The sequence below is a fragment of the Grammomys surdaster genome, unplaced genomic scaffold (assembly GCF_004785775.1).
Source record: "Grammomys surdaster isolate TR1022 unplaced genomic scaffold, NIH_TR_1.0 63, whole genome shotgun sequence".
Lineage (NCBI taxonomy): Eukaryota > Metazoa > Chordata > Mammalia > Rodentia > Muridae > Grammomys > Grammomys surdaster.
Window position 1 is genome coordinate 8,200,998 of NW_021604565.1, and position 22,442 is coordinate 8,223,439.

Genomic DNA, 22,442 nt, shown 5'->3' on the forward strand with positions numbered 1-22,442 from the left:
CAAGGCAGGAAAATCCAATAACACACATGTTACAGTGAACCTCGAAAAACAATAAATCAAAATACTGAGTTATTATTTTCAATCTCTATATTTGGTAAGTTTGAATACGTTAAAACACAGATGTAACAGATGTTGTTTAACTCATTTAACTCTAAATTATAATTACCAACATCTTTCTAATGAGACTAGAATCAAAGGATAATTTTAATTGCAATAATGAAGGTTAATTTCCATCTTTCTTCATGTTTACTCCCTTATTAAAAAGTGGTCCCCTTAGCCATGGCAGAGACATATTACATGTTCAATGCAAATGTATTAATCTGGATAAACTCTATATTAATTCTCGTACTGCATTGAGCTATAATTTGGATTATAATTAATCTAAAGTGGCACTAGATTTAAATGACAATATAAATGAGGAATTAGGAAGCTTTTCTGTTATGAATGAATATTCAGCAAATATAACGTGCATATTGCCAAGTCTCACTTTGAAAGCTCTGGTCCTGCAGATTAATGATAGCAACAGAACACAGCAGATTACCAACACGCTGGTCCAGACATGTGCTAATTCCTTCCTGCCTGAAAAGTTTGAGGTTAAAGTGGGGTCAACCTGTTCTCCCAACTACCATATTAACATAGCAATTACTATGTACATTTGCTCTTATTCATTTGACAATTATAGCTGATATAAGAACAAAAGAATCTAAATAAATGGTTACCTAATAATCAGATACACTTTTACAAAGAACAGCAAGCATGGAATAAATTTTCAATCTGGTAAGATTCAATTCAGAAAGCACAGAACTTTGTTTAAAGTTTGTGTTAGTTTTAAGTAGCAAGAACTGTCTTGAAGACAGCAAGGTTTCAAAGCTAAATATTTGCATCTCAACATTTGCTTTTAGTTGGCTCTTGGCTGGAGCTCATTTTCAACTCTCTTTGTATGTACCTGGAGATGCATTTTTATGGGGATAACATTTTTTTTTAAATAACTGTCATTATGCAGTGATCTGTCCTTCCATACACCCCATCCTTGTCTATATTAGAAACTCAAAGGAGAACAAAAACTCCTTGGGCCATTAGGGAGCAAGTGAGCCCACGACTTATGCAGTGCAGTAAACTGCATTGTGGAGACAGAGCTCCTGCATCTATACAGTGTGTTGCTCAAAGTAAAATGGAACAATGAAAAGCAACACACAAACAAACAAAAAACACCTCCCACAACCCATTCCTTAGAAGTGTCCTAGACAATAAGATGTTCTGTACCAAGCTTTGTGTTCTCCATCTAGGAGCCCTCAGTGAACACTGATGTGATATCTTCCTGTTTTATATGTTCCTCTGATTAGCAGAAGGGAAATACTTTGCAGTCTGTTCTAGTATGAGTCCACCAAACACAAATAAAGGGAATTCTATCATCCACAAACTGGCAAGCTACTCCTCTTGTTGAAGTCCATCTTAGATGACATAACCTGGGTACCTTCCTGTTTTCAGTCTTTTTCAAATGAAAATTTCAAGGAGTTCTCCTTGACATTAGGTGCATCAAATTCTGTTATTTGCCTCAGGAACCAACCTGCTCATTCACTGCTGTGGAATCCTTTCAGAGGTACAGCTTTAGGCTCAAGCCCACCTTGAACCATTTTTGCCTAAGTCAAATTAGAATCATAATACTCAACACTAAATCCTAGAAGCAAAAAATGATGATGCATTTCTCACTGCACTTCTGTAAGAAATTTAGAATTCAAGAGTTTAGGGAGGAAGAACCCTTCAGATACACGTTGAAGAGAATGCAAAATTTAGGCATGTAAAGACTGAGATTCAAATATGGAATAATTCAGATTTAAATAAACTCATATGCAAAAAATGATGAATTTTGTGAAAGCCAGTATCCTCCTACTGAATACCAGGCTCTATATATGCGGCTGTCACTGGAGTTCAAGGGAAAGATAGATGACTACCTCAGACTAACAGGCTTGAGTCCATTTCAGCACTTCTTCTGCTTCAATGAGTCCAACATAATAAAACTAGGTATAGCGTGCAGCAAAAGTGGTCAGTGTAATATTCATTGCAACCACAGATTTCCATCTCATACATACAAAGCATGGATGAAGCTATATATTTGCCAAATCAAACACAGAAAAAGCCATAGGTATCCACACCAGATGCTGGCCTAGGGTTTGTTTGTGCACAAGTAAATGTCATGACACACAGGTTTGTTTTCAAAGACAGTAGCTTTCATTACTGGGATTTGTCCATTCTAGAGATCAAAATACTCAGCACCTAATCCCTTTTCAATGATATTTCCTCCTCCTTAGGCCGAGTCATCTGTAAAGTTTTCTACTGGATTTTTGTTTGAAATGCCTCAAATAGATGCCCTTAAAGAGGGCAAATTCCTGAGTGTAAGGAGACAGAGGGACAGAGGGACAGAGGGACAGAGGGACAGAGGGATGGAGGGGGAGGGGAAGAGGGAGAAGAGGGGGAAGGGGGAGAGGAGAAAGAGGAGTAGCATTTATTTTTAGGGTTACATGGTGTGGGAGGGTGCATAAGATTGAATGATAAAATTCAAGTGATATCTAATCCTGAGCTTATGAAAAATTAATATGCCATCAGAGGAATCACAAGTATAGCTAAGATTAATGAAAGGCGCTTAAAAATTACAAGCACACAAACTGATTTGATTAAAAAATAATCTCACTAGTCATCCTGTAATATTCTTTAACTTATCCACATCTATTCTGTCAGATGGTTATGATTAAAAATAGGTCAATGGGAGGCTACTGATAGAAATCACATGCAAAATGCACACACAATGAATAGTAGTGGGGCTGTTCAGACAGTTTAAAATGAATAAAAGCATTTAATGAGCTTCATTGGGGGATGCAGTGAAGGGAAGGTTGGATTCAGGAGGTGGATGAGTACAGGAAAGTGAAAAGGCCAAGTCTAGCATCTTACCAGGGTCTTTATTAGAGATTTTGCCTTCGATGCTGTCTCTCTCAAGTGTCTCTTTCTCATCATCCTCAGTCACTGTGGAAGGCTTCAGAGCACCGCCTGCATCTTCACTGGGTTCTTCTGTTAAGAAAGCAGATCAGTGAGAAAAATTTATAAGTCCTGAAAATGCACGCTAATGTAAACTGGGTGACCTTTGTCACACAGTTTATCTTTGAATTTTATCTATACATTTTCAACTTTTCTTCCTACTAAAGGAAATTATACATCAAGGCAGAAGTCTACAAACTAAGACCATCCCGGGACAAATTTCTATCTTTATCTTCTGAGAGTATTTACACAGTATTAAAAGTAAAGAAATCATTTTTACCAAAGTTTAAACTGAAAAGATAAGGGGGAAATGAGTGGAAGACAACTGTAATTTCAGTCACAGAACTTTTCAGCAATGTCATCTTGCTCCACAGACCCGAAGTCAGGGCATTAAAGCAAACCAGACACAGAAGAAATATTCTGTGAGATAATATTGGAACAATGGTTTAAATAAAAGACAGGCATTTTTCCTGCACTCAGACCTTAGATCTTAGAATCATTCCTTAATATTTCATTTGATAAGATTCCCAAATTTCAGTTCCACTGGAAATTTGTTTGTAAAGGAAAGCTACAGAGGACTTTGACATACAAGGCACTTGTAAGACAACTATACCATCCAACACCTCATTCACAGGATCACACCAGCTAGATTACATGGAAATCCTCATACTAACTCAAACCTACTTAATTATTCTGTAAATCTCAGCCGTGCCACTGCTGGTGGATTAATCTGTTTACTCAGTTAGCCTCTATGCTGGGACTGTGCAGCACTAATCCGTGAAAGGCCCACTGTTCTCTTTCATCCTGTGATCATTTGTCTCCCAGTGTGATGATGTCACATTTTAATGAATTTTTAGCAATCTGAGTAATGCCAGATAACCAGGCTCACAACTCCCCGCAGCATGCCATGCTGTTTTCATTGCGGCACAAAAATAAAAGGCATATTCCCCAGTTCAGGTAGGAATTACATAAATTAGGAGAAGAAAGTGAAATGGGATTTGGAGCACTAGGCTGAACAATTTCATAAAATCTTTAATGACCATATAAATTAACCCTGGAAAGGCAAAAGGTCATCAGAACAGATTTGCATAGACTCTTCTATTTGCTTTTGATAAGCAGAGCTTTTATGCAGAGAACATGATACAATTAACCCTTCAATAACCATACAAAATGCTGCTATGGACATTTCAAGTGTCAAGCATTCACTGAAAATTACACACTGAATAAAATTTTCATTGCAAATGCTATAGTGATTGAAAGGGGAAAATGTGGCCTTCTCCACACCCCATGTTTTATTAATAACATTCTGGCAGCAGAATGAAATATCCACTGTTATATGTAGCAGCTGAGCACACACACACACACACACACACACACACACACACACACACAAATCTATTTAGTGCTTCAGTTTTCAGCCATGCTCTGCAACTGTGTAAGCAAAAAGGAGAAACAGGACATCTAATACATTCAAAATAAGAGTTGGGTTAAATTGAAAGTTCTCCAAGACATGATAATCTGCTTGAATTTATTCCAGTGTTACTTTTTGCTCTCTGTAGAGCGGGGGGAGCCTTGGTGGGAAGGTTCCCCTTAGTGCAGAGATGCAAGGAAATTTCACGTTAAGAGGACATCCTCCGTGTTTTGTGCTCTGTATTGCTTTCACCTATTGATGTTAATCAGTGATCAGACATACACTTCTCCCATATGTTTCTCTTCATGACAGCAGACTAGGCTGGGAGGACCATGGCTAAGAGGGTTTCAGGAACAGGAAGGCCGAGATCATGACCAGATCAGGCTGTGTCTCTGCCAAGGCCACGTGTACACGGGCATGATATCCAGTGCAGCCTCATGACAACTACTTCTCAACTCATCCTGAGGAAGGATGCAAGATTGCTTTGAGTGGATTTACTAGACCTTGCCCCTAGGGCTAGAAAATGAAGTGTCAGAGTGCTACTGAGAGGCCTTATCTCCAGGGAACACAAAATTGTAAGGGCTATTGCTACTCCCATTAATAAAACATTGTGTGTCAGGAAAAGAAACAGAAATATAAAGGCACTACAAAGCAGGCTACAGTATAATCTGGGTCTCATCAGACAGATATTTGCAAGGTCCTCTTCTTTAATTTCTGGTATGTTTCAAGTGTGAGAGAAATTCCCAGACACGTTCTTCTATACATCACTGTGGTGTCTGACCTCAGCCTGACCCCAGCAACAGTTTGAAAAATCTGAATGTGAACAAAGACTCTGTGTCCTCAGCAAGGAAAGACTGTGGGATAGATGCTCCCCATCAACTTAATGGCAAACAGCAGTTCGGAGGCAGTAACTTTGACTGGCTTCTCCAAGCTGCAACTCTGAGTGGTAGGTTTGCCTGCCATGCCCCTGCTTCTATGAGGTTGCCCCCTCCTCTCTTTGCAGTCATTCCTTTGAACTAGGCAGGCAATTAGCTCTAATGCTCAAGCAATTCAGACCCGTTTTGTGGTTTTGAAGGCAAAAGCTGTTTATTACAGGTAGGCTCTTTGGAGCCATAAGAACTTTGCAAATTTTTAATCATGCAAAAGATAATCACAAGGTAATTTCTCCACACCATAAAATTCCATATAAGCCAGGATAAAAGGTCACTTTCATACTCAAGGAGAGTTTTAGAAATAAATTTGACATTCATTATATAATTAGGCTTTAGAGTCAAAATTAATGTGAAAAACCACTTTCTCTAGCAAACCTTTAGGCTAGAATTTTGGGTGAGGAGGAGTGGCTATATTCTAGTTTACATGCCAAATTTCCTCAATTATAAAATGTCATAAAATATAAAATGTCTTCTAGGAAAATTAGGTACAACATGTTATTGTTTTAAGAGAGCACCATAGAACTGAGGAGAATAAATATTTTAAATGAAATTCAAAGCAAACACGCTAAAGCAGTTTTTTTGAAACCCTACTGTATTACATGCAATATTAATAAAGAACATGATAGCTTTCCACAGTACCATTGTATTGACAGCATATGCACTTTCAATCTCCTTTAACATCAAAGAATAGGGAAAATAAAGTACTTATTTATATGTTAAACATTTCGGTATATATGTGCTTCAACTTAAATTTTGAGTCAGTTCTCTCTAGAACATCCCAATTATCAGGAGAAAGAAATCCTATTTTTACTTTTAAATGTTTCAGGAGACTAGAATGAAAATGTAGTGCTATAATCTGGTTATTATAGAAGTATTACAGAAGCATGAGACACTTAACTTTGCTCAGCATTTTAAATATGCCTATAATGCTGGTCATATGATGTTTCACACCCACACATCAAATAGATTTAAAAGGTTTTGAGTATTTAGCTTAGAATATCTTCATATGAATTATAAAGAATAGAAATGACTATCATTAGATTATACAATTTATAATGTACATCTTGAAGCATAGATTTCAATCAATTCACTTGTGCTTGTTTTCATAGCAATTGGCACAGGCACAGCCTGTTTGTAATATTTGAAAAAGAGTCGCACACTTCAGTTACTTCAGTTTGTGTGTGCTTGTGTGTGTGCGTGCGCGCATGGATGTACTTGTGTGTGCATGTGTGAGTGCACATGTAAGAAGTCTCTACAGGTCAGAACAGGAAGTTGGATCCCACGGAACTAGAGCTAAAGTTAGTTGTGAGCTGCTATGTGGGCTTGCGTTCTTAACCTGGGTCTTCCACAATAGCAATGTGTACTTTCATTTTTTAATTGTTATGCAGCAACTGTTCATATCCATAGGATATGACTAATAGGATAGTTTATGCATGTAAAATGATAAAAATCACATTAATTAGAGTTTCTGTCTCCATAAGTGCTTAGAATTCTGTGTCTGTTGGGAACATCTGTCCAAGCTCCCCATCAAATATGATCAAATGTTATAAACTATGGTCATGTTGCTATACTATACAGCATTAGAACTTATTCCTCTTGTCTAATTGAATTTAGGGATCAATTATCTAACTTTTCCTTCTACCTAGTGATCACTGCTTTACATTCTTTTACGAGATAAATCTATTTAGCTTCCACATGAGTGAGAACATATTTGTAGCCCTTTAAAAACATGTGAAGAAGAAGCAGAGGATGGATAATAACTCAGACACCTTCAGTTTTATATAGTGAGTATCTCCATTTTGGACACACACTTGTGAGAATTCACTCTGCAAGTCCACTATGGCCACCTTGTTCAGTCTCTTCCCATTCAACTCTATTCTCTCCCTGATGTACCTACATCTGTCCTTCTCGACATCTAACTCCTGTAGCCTTCATCATCTACAGAAAAAAAAATTCAATCTTTTGTGAATAGCAAGAATATTTTCCCAACACCCGGTCCTGATCTACGTCCCAGAGTCAGCTTTCTTTAGATAATCTTTAACAAATTACTTGAAAATTGTCTTGTCAGTGTTCTGTGTATCAGCACAACCGGGTACTGTTGAGCTCAGATGTAAGGTTCCTAATTTAAGCAGGTCTAACCTTGAATGAGGCCTGGCAAGTGTAAGTTCAGTTTACATGAAGTTCTTGGCTCAGGTTGCACCTTACAGCATTGTTTGCAATATCCCCTGCTGTCCTGTGTATCCTCTTGTGCATTCTGTAGCATTGTTTCCAATAACTTTTGATATCCTGTAAGTCCTCTTTTGTGTCCTTTTTTGACCAAGTACAACTTTTCCATGGGATAACTCCTTTGTTTTCTTTTGAGTCCAACTTAGGAAATAGCAGTTTCAACATGTGGGACAATTAGTTAATAGTAATCACTTTGTAGGTTTCTTTTGTGCTAATGGATAAAAATCAACTAAAAGTGATTCTCACATGAACTATGGATTTTAAAATGAGTATTCTATTATCACTAGTATTATTCATTGTTCCCTTCTCCAGTAAGTGTTTCCTGAGATTTGAACTAAAATAAATGTTTCTGGGTATATTTGTGGGTTTCTTTTTGCTTCTTGATGTTAAATAACATATGTCAAAATTATCTATGTATTATCTATTTACACTAACATGTAAATATTTTATGAAACTAGAGACTAAAATATATAATATATATTTATATATGCATAAGTATTTAAGCAAACATATCTGTTTAAATCATTTGGAGTAGTATATACTACATGGCATGGTGGATAGAAACTGAACTAAGTTAAGAAATAAAATCAAGGGAAGAAAAAGACAAGTTCAAATATTACACAGTTCTTCCATTTCGCCTTAAAAAATTTAAAATGGGCTTCTGCTTTAGTAATGTCTTCTCAATTTCTGTTTACTCTCTTTCTGCAGAATAACATTTATTACGTATCTTTCTTTTTAAAAAGTACCAAAAATTAGAAGCTTGCTTTGTTTCTATTCACACAACCACTCTTCTCTCAGTCAGAGTGAAAATCCAGCTCAGTTGTTGTTCTTCAGATGGTAATTTCCTTTTCTTGAAGATACAGCTCTCATGGACTTCATTTTTGGGGCTGCTGTGTACCTCTTTAAGCATTCCTTTTACACCCATAGAGGAGTCCCCACTATTATACAACATCTACACACTAGAATGCCTCCAGCCATCATCTGTCTGTATCGTCTCCTTAGGTAAACATATTAAGAATCATTAAATTGTCTTAATTTGCACCGATTCTAAAATACATATTAAACTTAATGTGTCAGTTGAGGACTCATCTCTCAGCTTAGCCAACCTTATTCCATTTTCTCTCATCTCCATCGATTGACTTTACACTGTCAACTTCCACCACAAATGATACTTTTTTCTTATAGTAACAACCATATTCTATCCATCAGCAAACTCCATTTCTAATTATATGTAGTGAATACTAAATGCTAGATAAAGTTGATCTCATTTATTGTTTGAACTTTTGCATTTTGCTATGTCACTTAAGCCAACTCACCCATACTATGATTTAAATGATTAGATTATGCCTACTTGGGGTGCTTCTGTCTCCCTCATTCACCAATCTTCCTCCCTGTTAGCCTTATTTGGCTCCTTTTAACGGAGCCAGTTTTTCCCATCTTTATGGGAATGTATTTTCCCAGACTTTTTCATAGTTTCTCATTTTAATGATTTAGGACATAGCTCACTACAGTTTCCAAAGAAGTACCTCACCTGTTGCTCAGATGACAGAGTTCTGGGATTCTGCCAGCAACCGCTATCCTCTGCTGGATTACAGACCTAATGCTTTTCATTTATATGTCTAGAGTAAGGTCCAAAAATTTGCATTATTTTTTTTAATAATTTAATATAACAAATTTATTTATCAGCTATGCTAACTTACTATGTAAATTTTTTGTTTAAAATATAATTACATCAACTCAGTCTCTACTTTCCTCCCTCCTACCTTGCTCCCTTTCAAATTCATAGCCTCTTTTTCCTTTCATTTTGATTGCTACATATAACATGCATAAATATGTAAATATAATGCAGTGATTTCATTTAGTGTTGCTTGTATGTATACGGTCACTTGGAGAAAACAACTGGTCAAATTGCAGAAACTAAAAAAACTGACCCTAGGGACCCCAACCCCAGTAGATATATCTACAACATAACTCCTGTGTCTAAGTCTCAGGAAATATTAAAGAAGATGGAATGGAAGGAATGTGAAAGACAGAAGACTAGGCAACTTTTTTTCCTGAGATGCTGTACACCCAGAAGTGACCGGAATGCTACTCATGATACTTCAACAATATGGCGACCTAAGTACGGCCTGAACAAGCACAACAATAACACATATGATAACATGAAGGAAACGTCCATATGGCTCACACTAAACAAAGAACATTAATAACTAAAGATTGCTGGGACAGAGAATAAATCTTCTTCAGGGATGAGCTCTCTGATTCGTTATCCAAATCAAACAGCTTAGGGGTTTCGTTCTTACAATATCTTACACTATGCCATTGCCATTAATGAGAAGACTATTTTAAGAAGCTCTCTTCTACAGATCATCTGTTTTGTATCCTTTACTACAGTTATCTCACTCTGAATACATTTTTATTCTTACTTGCACAGAAATAATATTTCAAAGAAGGGGCCCCGTAGCCTTACTCATGCTGTGGGATGGTAACAATGATATAACAGTGACACACAAAATGCACACCTTTCAGTTTTTCTGAGAACATGAAACTGTTCTACAAACTAGATCCACTTAAACGTTTCTAGATGTAGAAGATACTTAATCATGCTTTCATGAAGAAATGATCAAAGTAGTTCTGTGGCACACTGGTTCCAGAAATTATGGGAATGACATGTGCCTTTTATTCATGACAAGGCTAGCTTCTGAGAGGAATAGGTATCATTACCTGAAGCTGCCCTCAACTGCTGCTCTGTAATTTCGTCCTCACCAGTCCTGGCTCCCAAAGAGGCAGTTTCTGTAAAAGACATCAGTGTAATGGTTAAATATGTCATATCGAGAATAGAACTAATATTACAAGATCCTCAAGTATGGCTGCCATAGGACAGCCATAGTGACAAGAGGAGCTTATAAGAGGATCTAGCATACTTTAAACTCTAGAAACAGTTCTTGGAGAAATTATATCAGGGTGATATTTAAATCCTGGTGTTTAGCAAGACACAGAAAATACAACAATATATAAAATAATAGAAGCAGAAACAACTCACTTGTATTTTTACCCTTTGACTGAGGCTACCTATATATGATAATCATGGCACTTTATCTCCATTATGAGACGTCTCTTACTTATAAAGTATCAAAATTTAAAAAAAAAAGCCCATCAAATGGCAAATGATGGAAGAGACCATAGAAAAGCCCCCTGCACTTTAAGAGCAGTCTGAAGAATGAATCCATCATTAGTCAATTCATATCTTTATTTGGTTCCAGGGCAGAAATGGCACAAACCTGCTGGCTTGCTAACTTAACCTGAAACATGAACAGCTATGTTCATATAACTTCCTTCTTCCCTTCTTTTATCTTGCATAGTGTAATAGTGGTATGCTACCAGTGGAGAAAGCAATAATAAAATATCACACAGCTACTAGCCCTGGGTCTTACAACAGTGACCTACCTACAATATACACTCATGCAATAGTGTCACAAATGTTATAGGAATAATCAACCCCCCTTTTAAAGTTGGATTTAAGACCTATTCCATGATGGAACACATAACTGGCAATGCTAAAATGGACAAGAACCTGAGACTACATACATCATGGGCCCTATGGGAAAACCTACGACAATTATTCTGCCAAGGTAACAAATCAGTAAAATAATGCCTAAGGACATCCGCTGTACCCATAGATCATTGAGTATCTAGATTATCACTCAACTCTCCTCAGAGAAGCTTCTTCTTCTACTAAATTGTAATTAACAAACAGGCACATAACTATGAAAAATGAAAGTCACTGGAGCACTTAGCCCTAATGGTATGACTTCATCAACACACCTCTGCCCTGACTTAAGGCTCAGGGTTCTATGTGGAAGACTAGGAAAAAGGATTGTAAGAGCCAGAGGTGGTGCATGATTCTAAGAGGAAAAAAAAATTATCTGGAAGACACACCAGGACTAGTACTCAGAGAGTATGGGAACACAAACAGCACTAGTACACATTCAAACAAACACATCCCAATGAAGAAAAGGGAAAGAGGACACAAAACCCACCCTAATACAAGACGCTACTTGACATTTCTACCTGTAGGGAAAGGGAAAACCAATTTTCTCTCACAGAGTTTCTCTGAGACTGTCAACCACACTTTAGACCAGCCACATATACTATACTCAGAAGTAGTTGGTGAACACAAATGGACTCCGTGTTTTTAACGTACTTTCAGTTGTTTTTTTTTTTTTCTTTTTTTTGGTTTTTCGAGACAGGGTTTCTCTTTATAGCCCAGGCTGTCCTGGAACTCACTCTGTAGACCAGGCTGGCCTCGAACTCAGAAATCCGCTTGCCTCTGCCTCCCAAGTGCTGGGATTAAAGGCGTGCGCCATCACCGCCCAGCGTACTTTCAGTTCTTTTGGGGGAAGTAATTTTTATTTGGTTTAATTTGCTTGATTTTATATTTATTTTCTGCTTTTATTTTGTTTTTGAGAAGCCAAGGGAGAAAGAATATAATGTTGGGTGGGTAGGGAGGTAGGGAAGATCTGAGAGGAGATAAAAGAGGGAAAACAATATGATGAAAATATAATACACAAAAAACTTTTAAATAAAAAATTAAAACGAGGTATTGGCTCAGGTAATAAGAGTATTCATTGGCTTGTCTTCCAGAGGACCAAGGTTCAATTCTCAGCACCCTCATGGCACTGCTTAACTGTGTAAATCTAGTTTCAGGACATCTGACACCCTTACACACAGAGACTTTCAGACAAACATCAATGTATATAATAAATAAAAGATGCTTTTAAAAATTAAAAAAAAAACACTAGACATTAGAATGTGTCTTCAAAATTGTATACATTTCCCATTCTGAATTACTGTCTTCTGTTCTCTTTCACAATGTATCTTGTCGTGTGTCAGTTTTCTCCTGTCTTGTTTTCTCCTTTTAGAGATCAGTGTTCTCCTCTACAACAACAAACGTACTATAAACTCCTTTCTTTATAATCTGATGTTTCACTAACATTTCAACAGATATCATTTAATAATATAAAATCTTGAGTAAAAACGCATGGTTCCGCCATTTTTCAGGCATGAGATATCAGGTAAATTCTTTTCCTCTAGGTCTGAATTTATCCCATTTAAAACAAAGACTTCACTATATAAATAGTTGATAATTCTAAGGATAGATTCTTGATATAAATAAAACTAAAGAGATATAGTCTTCAAAGTCAGAAAAGACTAAATGTGATTAATCTGTTTAAAAAGGTTTTCTCTCAGCTCTTTCAATGTAATTCATGTTTGTCTAATATTTCTAGGTAATAGCTCCTCTGATGATTCTGAATGCTATAATTAAACAAATAATGAACCTTGAAAATATAAAGGCACACCCAGCCAGTATTATTATATTTGCTATTTTTATGCTGTCTCAAAACCTTTGTCCTTTAGTGGTAACGTATTTTTTAAATAACACAATCATAATAAAATTATGAAACTTCCCCCAAACATACACAGAAATACTTTTCTTATAAGCATGTCTTAAATTAATCTTGAAGTTAATCCTCTGTCCTTGCTCATAAATCCTGGAGTGACTTCCAAATAGGCTACAGCCTTGATGAGCATCCAATCTGATCTGTCATTCAAGAAGCTGCCTTCTTCCTCTTGCCTGAATGGCTTTAGGTCCTGATCATCATTGTTCCTTTGGATTTAAACACCTGTTTTGTTCTCCAACTTTTAGCTTCCTATTCTTCTCTTAAAGTCAAAAGCAGGTTCTCTCTAAACAATTGCCTTACACTTCTGTTTAGTGGTGGCTACAGCAGATAGTGATGAGTTTTGTATGATATGTACACATTTCCTCACTATCCTCATATATGTCATGTAAGGACAGAGAATGATATAGCAAACTGTCCTATTAAAGCTGCTCGCATCCAAAATAGCTACAATCCAAACTAGAATAGGCTCATCACGAGAACTTATAATCGGTTCCCAATGTCCAAAGATTGATAATTATATCCAGCCCAGAAAACAGTCCCTGTTACACATATCAATATAGGTATGTAGATAGAGATACAGATAAAGATATAAAAAATTATGATTTTCTACCAAAAACAAATATAATAAATGAACAATGATTTACACTCCAACACATAATTTTTTATATAATTTAAATTTGTTCAAATAGTCATCATTTTGAATTTCAAAGAATGATTGATACTTCTTAAAGATTAATAAAAACCAAACAATGACAGTTATAGTGCATATTGGCAGCTAAGTAGTATGTAAGATATGTGTGTAGAAGCAAACATGTAATACAATAAAATTATGGGGAAAATTACTAATCCTCACTTTATAAATGAGGACATGGGAAATTAAACAGATTGATAATTTATCCTAGGTTATGACATTAGCAACTCATAGAGACTGGACTAAGAACTTTGTTCATTCTAGATGTTGAAAAATACTTAAATGATCCAATTATAGTAGTACAATATTTAGAAGCCCACAAAGATTTCTCTAGGCTTATTGAAGTCCAGAAACTCGGTAGAAATGAATGAGAAACCATGTTCACTGATCTTTTAAAAATCCCAAATTTACAAATCATTTATGCTTTGTCATTATAAAATGTAAGTAAATAGTTTGTGCTAGGTTATATTTATTTTTATAGAATCATACATTCCATCAAAATAAAATTATTAATCTTATATATCAAATCTGTAGCATGGAATCTGCTTCAATATAGGCCACTCTGCAAATATGTTCAAAAGGAATGTTGTTGAGTATGCCCCGGAGCCACTTTTAGAACCTTCAGTGATGGTTTTTTCCTTTATACAAGTGATATAAATATTTTAATAAAGGAGCTTTTAACTTATCAACAAACTGATTAATCTGTACTTTTCTGCCTGTGTAAAATGAAATGTTTAGAATCTAGTAACAATACATAATATCATGCAATATTTCACTTTAATAATTGCTGTGTAATAACAAACTGACTGCTATTAACTGGATCTGTCACTTTGTGAGTGATTTAATTAAATTAGTAATTTGTGTGCTTTTTAGTATAAGACCTTTTAAATGCTGCTTAAAAATAATACAATTGAATAAGCTTATCTACAATCTGGTTCTATCTTGTCAATTTACTCATGATAACATATTTGAAAATGGAATCCAATTACTCTATTTTTATTAACACAATGTGGGAACAATCAGAAATATTTTTCTTGGAATAGGGCATTGATCATGGAAATCAACAAATTATCAGCAAAAGGACTTGTTGAAGCACTTGCTTGATGCCAGGTTCTGATTAAGGCTGTTCATTTACACTCAGTTACAGTTGGCCAGTGATGGAGTGGTTTGAAACCTCATGGTTCCTTTTCAGAGACAGTTTTCTAGGCACAGTGTTAGCTGATGCTTTTAATATCCTAAAGATAACTTTTCCTAATATTTTGTAATTACTTTAAGTGTTCAGCTTCACCATGAGGGCGCTGTCTACTGACTCATGAGAATAAAAATTCTCACGATTTCTCTCCTTACTTTGCGCAGACATTTCCTCCACAACCCTGATCATCATAGGATTCTCTTTTACCTGTTCTTTCTCTTAAACAGAGTGAATTGATAGCTTTTTGGCACTTTCCAAAAGATTCTTTTCTCCCTGCTTATTGGGACATTGTTAAAACACTAATTGATACAAACCTCATGGTTTTCTTTTCTTTTTTATTGAAAACAGATTCTTGTCTCATACAATACATCCCGACCAAAGTTTTCCCTCCCTCTTGTCCTTGCAACCATCTGTCATCTGCCCAGATCCACTACCTCTCATTTTCCCTTAAGAACAGAGCAAGCCTCCAAGAGACAACAGCCAAACACAACAAAACACAAATACAGCAAGACAAGGCAAAAGCCTCAGTCTTACTCAGAGATATCTGTTTTGTCAGGAAATAACAGTGGCTGGAGAAGATGCACAGCACTGAAGGTATTGAGAAGATGTGGGATGATGGAGGCTCACACCTAAAGAAGTCAGGATGGTTCTTCCTCTAAAACCACAGTCACATAGATGGACCTGATTAACTCAGTGGGTCACAAAACAAGACAGAAAAACATGAGTGTGGCAAAAGGATTTAAGAAAAATGGAGAGGTGGATGCAATGGGAAGTAGAAATGAGAGGGTATGGTTAAAATAATTATCATGCAATTTATACATGCATTAGGTTGTCAATGAGAGGACATTAATTAATAAAAGTCTACTTTTATAAGCAAAAAGGTGAAAGTTCATGACTTAAAATGGGAATGAAGAATTTAATGTTGAGCTGACCGAATCTACACTAAGTTAGTTTTTAATATCTTGCAGTGCTTCATTATGTTATATCATTGTTATGCATAGATTAAATACAATATACTATACATACACAGAGAATATACAAATATTATATACATGTAATTATGCATTTACATTTTTATACTAGTCACATTTAGGCATACATTGGAGTTCTGTGGAATACATCACTGCACATACCTTCTCTGTTTGCCTACAGTACTCCCACTTCTCACCCCCACACTACTTTGCCAACACACTAAACATTAAAGTATTATCACTATTTTTAGCAAAACATATAACATTTAGAAAAGGACATATGCTAGAAAATAAGTAAACATTAAGCCAACTGTTTTAACATAGAAGAAAAATACATTCTTTCTGCAGTCTTCAGTAACACTTCAAAACCCCTGCTACTGTACACAGTAAGAAAAGCTCACTGTTAATTATGGAAACAAATCAGAATTCTAAAAGAGTACAGGTTTCAAAGAAGTTTCACTCTACAGCCAATATAGCCACTTCCTCCCCTCTCACTTTTCTTTTGGAGGCTTTCTGGTCTCTGTCAGAGTCCTGAGACTCACTGTGTGTGGCTATGTTAAAGACTGAATACAAGAGAAGACATTCCAACATCTCCAGTTCCCTGGAGGTAAGTTAGCATTTGCTGGAAATTGGGGAGTTTGCAAGCATGTAGCAGATTCCTTTACCCAATCCTCACAGAAGTCACAGTAGCATTACTGCTTTTAGGAAAGAGATGAGACCTCAAAGCTCAGACAATTTAAGTCATTTTTTTCCAATGACACAGAAAGGCAGAGGGAATGTTTTAGGAGTCAGTCTGATTCTAAAGCTTTGTCCTTCCTGCCCTGGACCATGTGCCCCAGGCAGCCCCTAGCAGACCTTAACCAGGAAGCTTAAGAACTCATTTTTTCCTTCCAAAAGACAGCACAAGCTCCTTCAAAGCAAATTCATCATAACAAGATTAGTATTTAGAAGACATATGAAATTCTACATTTATTACTATCAGGTTCATTTACATTTTAAAACAGAGCTTGGAGCTTGCTAGGACATTGAAAAAGTGCCCAGATGAAGAAAGTTTATAGTGAAAAATAGTTTCAAGTGTCTTATTCAGCTGTTCCTTACATACATACAGAGTGTTCTTCTCAATAGCTAAGTGACTCAGTTTGCCACTGCAGAGTTCTGAATAGCTAAGCAACCCCATCCTTGTTGAACTATAATTGAACAGTCTCCTGAATGATTTCTTCCAGTAAATAACAGACTGAAATGTACCGGATAGTGCTGTGTTAACTACCTGAATGGGCTTGTTGTTGTTTGTCTTCTTTGGAAAACTAAAGCTTCTTTACTTTGTCATCTTTTACTTTACTCAGAAATAGTTTTTTTCTTTTACTGTAAAGGGGAAAGGTCTCCTGAGTATTCCTCAATCCAGAATATTTAATCACTATTTGTTACTTCCTAAGTTATCTCTGATCTCAGTGTAATGGGCATCAAAGGCATTTACTAAGTCTTTGATATCACTTAGTTTCAACAAATTATTCAGACACGTTCCTAATGTCTTATATTGCAAATTGCTCTTACTCAAAAATTTTTTTCTTAAGGTTACTAATTCCTGATACCTTTATACATGGGAGATTCTGATTCACTCTTTTTTATTGGATATTTTATTTATTTACATTTCAGATGTCATCCCCTTTACCCATTCCCCACCCCCCTGCCAGAAACCCTCATCCCATCCCCCCTCCTCCTTTTTGCTTTTATACCATTTTAATTACATGCAAGTATTAAGGTCAGTTTTAGGTTGAGGAACTAGCAATACAATACATGCAAATAGTCAAGGAAAAAGCAAGACAATAAACACAAATAGTCAAAGAATAAGCAAGGCAATAAACAAAAGCTCATGATCACTCCTGTGATTGTTTCACTCTTGATTGCTTAGAAACAGATCAAATGCCCATGATCATAATTTAAGTGTTATGTTTTGCTCCCAACTCTCACATGGTTTCCTGATTACTTAGATTTCAGTCGTTATGGAATTCATTGCAATGTCTATGTTGTACAAAGTAGACATTCCAGTCCAAAGCCCCTTCTGTTGGCTTTGATGATTGCTCATCAACAGAGGAAATATTTCAGGTCTCCAAACTGAAACTTGATCTATTCAGTAAGGGTCATGTCAAGCAATGGACTGTTCAACTCTTTTCCTATGACTTGAAGTTAGCTTTATGTATACAAAAATACTCGACAGTTATTTTATCCTATTATATTTTCATATGTATAACACAGCATAGAAGACTCTAGATATAATATTGTATAGAATGTTTCTAGAACATACAAGATTGCTTAACCAAGATTTTATGCTCTTTGGCTAGAAATACTTCATTCCTCTTTTACCCATTTCACTACTATCAACAGCTCTCTTATGGTCATACAAATCTCACTACATTTCATATCTTATATAATTAGACTCAGATAATATTACTTTTTCATGATTAACTTATTTCACTTAATATTATGAAAGTTTATCCTTGTGTTTTCATAGTTAAGCTTTAATGCATAAAAGCATTGATTTACTGGTCCTTGGTCACTAAGTTTTCTTAATACCTACATACTAGATTAAAAGACTTCTGAAATGACTTATTTGAAGAGAAAACCAATGGTAACCTTGTTGTATTCTTATTTTTTGCTTTTTTTTTTTAGTTTAATATATCACCATTTCTTGAAATGCCTTAGAAACTTCCTTATAAGGGTTCCACTTACCCTGAAGGAGGGGTCATTTCTTCAACTCAGGCATTTATTTACACATAGATGCTTTGATAGTATCTCTGACACTTTATTTCAAAAGTTTCTATAATGGTAGTTGTTTCATTATGAGTCTGCACTGTTCACAAAAGAATACAAATGTAGAGTTATTTTTATTATTGTTAGGGGCTCAGGGGAGTCTAGGTACCACTGACGTCACTGACATCAGATCCCTCTGAATCTGGAGTCATAGGCAATTGCAAGCCGCCCAATGTTCGGCTAGTAATAGAACATGGATTGATGCAAGACCAGTACACATAACCAGTGAGAAAGTTTGCCAGACCCCTGTTGCACAACTTTGTAAATATGCTCTCTGTCCTCTGTAACCTCATATCACCAAGAGTTTTTATTTCAGTCACATTCAATGCGCCTTTGAGTATTCTTTGGAACAAGGACCCTTGAGAAAGATCTTACACCATGCACTCTTGTTTGGGAGAGTCAGAAGATATAGCCCCAGTGTTGAAGTGATGGTCACTTTTTTATCTGACTGAGATTCTCTGCTTTAAACATCTGAGCAAGCAGATGTCAGAGGTCAATGACATAAAACTTCTATATGCTATAGCAACCTGGCTCCAAGAAGCCTGTACTGAGCAAAGAAGTCTTTCATTACAAAAATACTGACTACTCCTTTGAATATGTTTCTGCTAAAAGAAAAGCCTATGGATCAAAGAACAAAACACACTTGGATATAAATTCTAGCTCCTCTGTTTTCTTACTACTAGACACTGATAAAATCAGTTACCTCACTGACATTCAAGAGTCTTGTCTGGTACTATATATATGGCCAGAAACCTATGGCAGACAGATCACAGGCCCAGCTGAGAACTGAATGTTATTGTTTAGCTAAATTGAAATAGTGTCAAGCTGACTTCTGTTTGCTTATACCAAAAGTCAAACACTATAAGAACTCTTAGTCAGAGGAATCTCTCCTTCCTGCAAGCAATAGTGAATGTGGAAACTCATGTCTACACAAAGTGTTGGGAATAAGTGGTGGATAAATGTTTAGCCCTAACCAAGATATCTATAATCTCAACCATCTTTTTGAAGACTCATGGAGCATTTTGGAAGAGGGGAAGAAAAGAATGTAAAACCGCAACATATCATCTTTGCATGCTATAGCTTTTGCAATCATGGACTGTGAGAAATTCTGGATGTCTGCATGAGCTTCCTGTAGCTTTGATCTAGCTTGCAGAGCACAAGATAATAAACGAACAAAGTTTATAATCTATATAAATTTAGTGCTAAGGCTTCTTGGATTCCAACTACCTGTTATACTTTATTTGTTCATGTATTTTGGTGCTATAAACCTTGCTTGAGAATGCCACTATTATCCTTTGGACAATTTGATAATTTGAGAAAGGGTTTCATTTTGTAGAACTGGCTGACCTGGAACTTCAACATAGACCAAGCTAGCCTTGCATTCATAGATGTCTACTTGTCTCTGCCATCCAAGTGGCAGGATATGTGAAGTGTCCCACCTACCACAACTGGTTACTATTTCTTGCTGACTATTTTGGAGACAGCAATTTTTAGCAAGACTCTGCACTAATATCCTAAACTATACAGTCTGAACTTTTAAAAAAGAACTTAAGGATATTTTACACATTATAATGAAGGTTTTTTTTTAATTAGTTGGAAAATCCCTTTTCTCATCTTTAAGATAGAGATCAGAATATTTCCTTTCAGGATGCCATACATTGTCATTTTAAGGATCAAATTAAGTGACTGTTTTTACCAGTTCATAGTAATCAAGGAAAACAAATAACATCTATTCATACTCTTTTATAAATACTTAAGGCTAAACATATGAACATAGGTATAGAATTCATTGGTAATTTGTGTTTTTCTATTTTGTGACTTATATATAGCCATGAAAGAAAATCTTCAGATTAACTAGGGCAATTTTGTTTTTCTAACATTAAAATTGTTACACTAATTTTACATTAACATGTGATGTAGAAAAGCTTCCTAGATTACATATTTTCATAATTGATAACTTTCTGTATATTACCGTATTAGAAGAGGTTGACTACTTGCAGTTAGTTAGTGAGTATAGTACATACAGCATTTGTCTAGCAGAAAGATGAATCTGGAGAGGAAAAGGTAGGATGGCTTATGAGGAAAATATCAGAAAAATCTTACTGGAGCCAAGAATGAAAAGTGTAATATTGGGACATGCTATGAATTTTTGAGTCAACATGGAACTATCCATGAAATATTCATTTAATAAGTCACTCCATCATTCATTCATTAGTGAGCAAGAAAACTGATGAGACTTGGCGCATTGTTTTCTTTGGACTATGTAAGCAGTAGGAAAATAAATTGTTTCTGAAAAACAGTCAATTTATTTCCCTCTATTCTGAGTTTATATGTTGGCAAGGGGTTCCTGGATCTTGGGAAAATGAGATTTTTAAACATGATTGCTGCATTCATATTTTCGTCTTTGGATTGCTACTTCGAAATGAAAGATACAGGCAGAAGTTTTGTTATAAAAAATAACAATAAAATGTCTACTACTTTTTAATCTACCAGTTTCTGGAAGAGAATATGGAGAAAGGGTAAAGACTACTTTTATTAGACAAACTAGGGTTGCAGAGACATTCAAGACTGGAGTAAGAGAGATGATGAGGTTGGTGGGTGTATGAATGGGCATATACAGGAAGATGTTCAATAAAACTTGAAATGGATAGAAGTAAATTTTGTAAGAGAAGTCTGAGTTAAAGGTATCTGGAAGCACTAATAAATGGCATCTATGAATAAATGACCAAACACAGGAAGACTCTCTACAGTGTGCAAGATGACTACGGAGGGCTACGATTCTAAGAAAAAATAATCACCAAGAAGTAAATGACCCTGGAATATAATGAGGGTGCTAAGAGACGCTGAGAAAGACCAAAGAGATCCTAGAGAACACAGCTGACCATCAGCCAAAAGAGAAGACCATTTCCAGAAGCTTAAGTCACAAATACAAAATTACAAGTAAGTATAGCTCTCGTCCTTCATCACCAAAGCTTCCTTTGTTGACAGAGACCATTATAGAAAGCCAATGATAATCAAAGTGTGAGAACAACTATACGTGCCCATCCCCAGTTGATACATCTACAACACAGCTACACTCACTCTGGGAACATCACAGAAGAGTGGGTGAAAGGTTGTAAGAGCCAGAGGAAGACCAGATATCTGATGTGATATATTGTCTTCTCTATATGATAGGAATGCTCACCAGGAAATCTCAACTATATGGTTTCATTATATGGTTTCATATAATGACTATACCAACTGACATTCCAATGTCAATGGAGAAATATGACGAGGCTCTGTCTCTAGATAAAGAGCTATAGTCAATGAATCGTTGCTGAAAGAGGGAGAATCAGTCTTCTCCAGGGACAATCCATTTAATATATCTCTAATTCTAAGAGATCAGCCTTAAACACATTGAGCAACACTAAATTAACAGTGTGTGTGTGTGTGTGTGTGTGTGTGCACGCATGCATGTGCACAAGTGTGTGGATATGCGTGTGTGTGAATGTGTAGTTTGGGAAACATGGGAGATGTTTGAGAGGAAGACAGAAGAAAAACTACACATGCAATGCTCATTTATGAAATTCTCAAAATAAATTGAAAATAAGACCACTGATGATAAAGTAAAAATGATGACCTACAGAGGTGCTGGAAGGAACTCATCAGTCTTATCAAGGAGAAGTAGTGAGGACTTACCAGTGACTTGATGCGGACAAAGAGAGCGTTAGAGAAATCAA

At 36.0% G+C, this 22,442-nt stretch overlaps 1 protein-coding gene across 2 annotated transcripts in view; it reads right to left on the reverse strand.

Annotated features, from left to right (window-relative positions):
* The window catches only part of Zfhx4 (zinc finger homeobox 4), a 182,271-nt gene that overhangs the window by 22,428 nt on the left and 137,401 nt on the right, over positions 1 to 22,442 (reverse strand). For both annotated transcript variants that reach the window (XM_028766685.1, XM_028766681.1), the window contains exons 5-6: positions 10,324 to 10,392; positions 2,947 to 3,063 (exon numbers count right to left, since the gene is read on the reverse strand). In XM_028766685.1, coding sequence (XP_028622518.1) covers positions 2,947 to 3,063; positions 10,324 to 10,392 — 186 coding nt within the window. The remainder of the gene's footprint in view (positions 1 to 2,946; positions 3,064 to 10,323; positions 10,393 to 22,442) is intronic.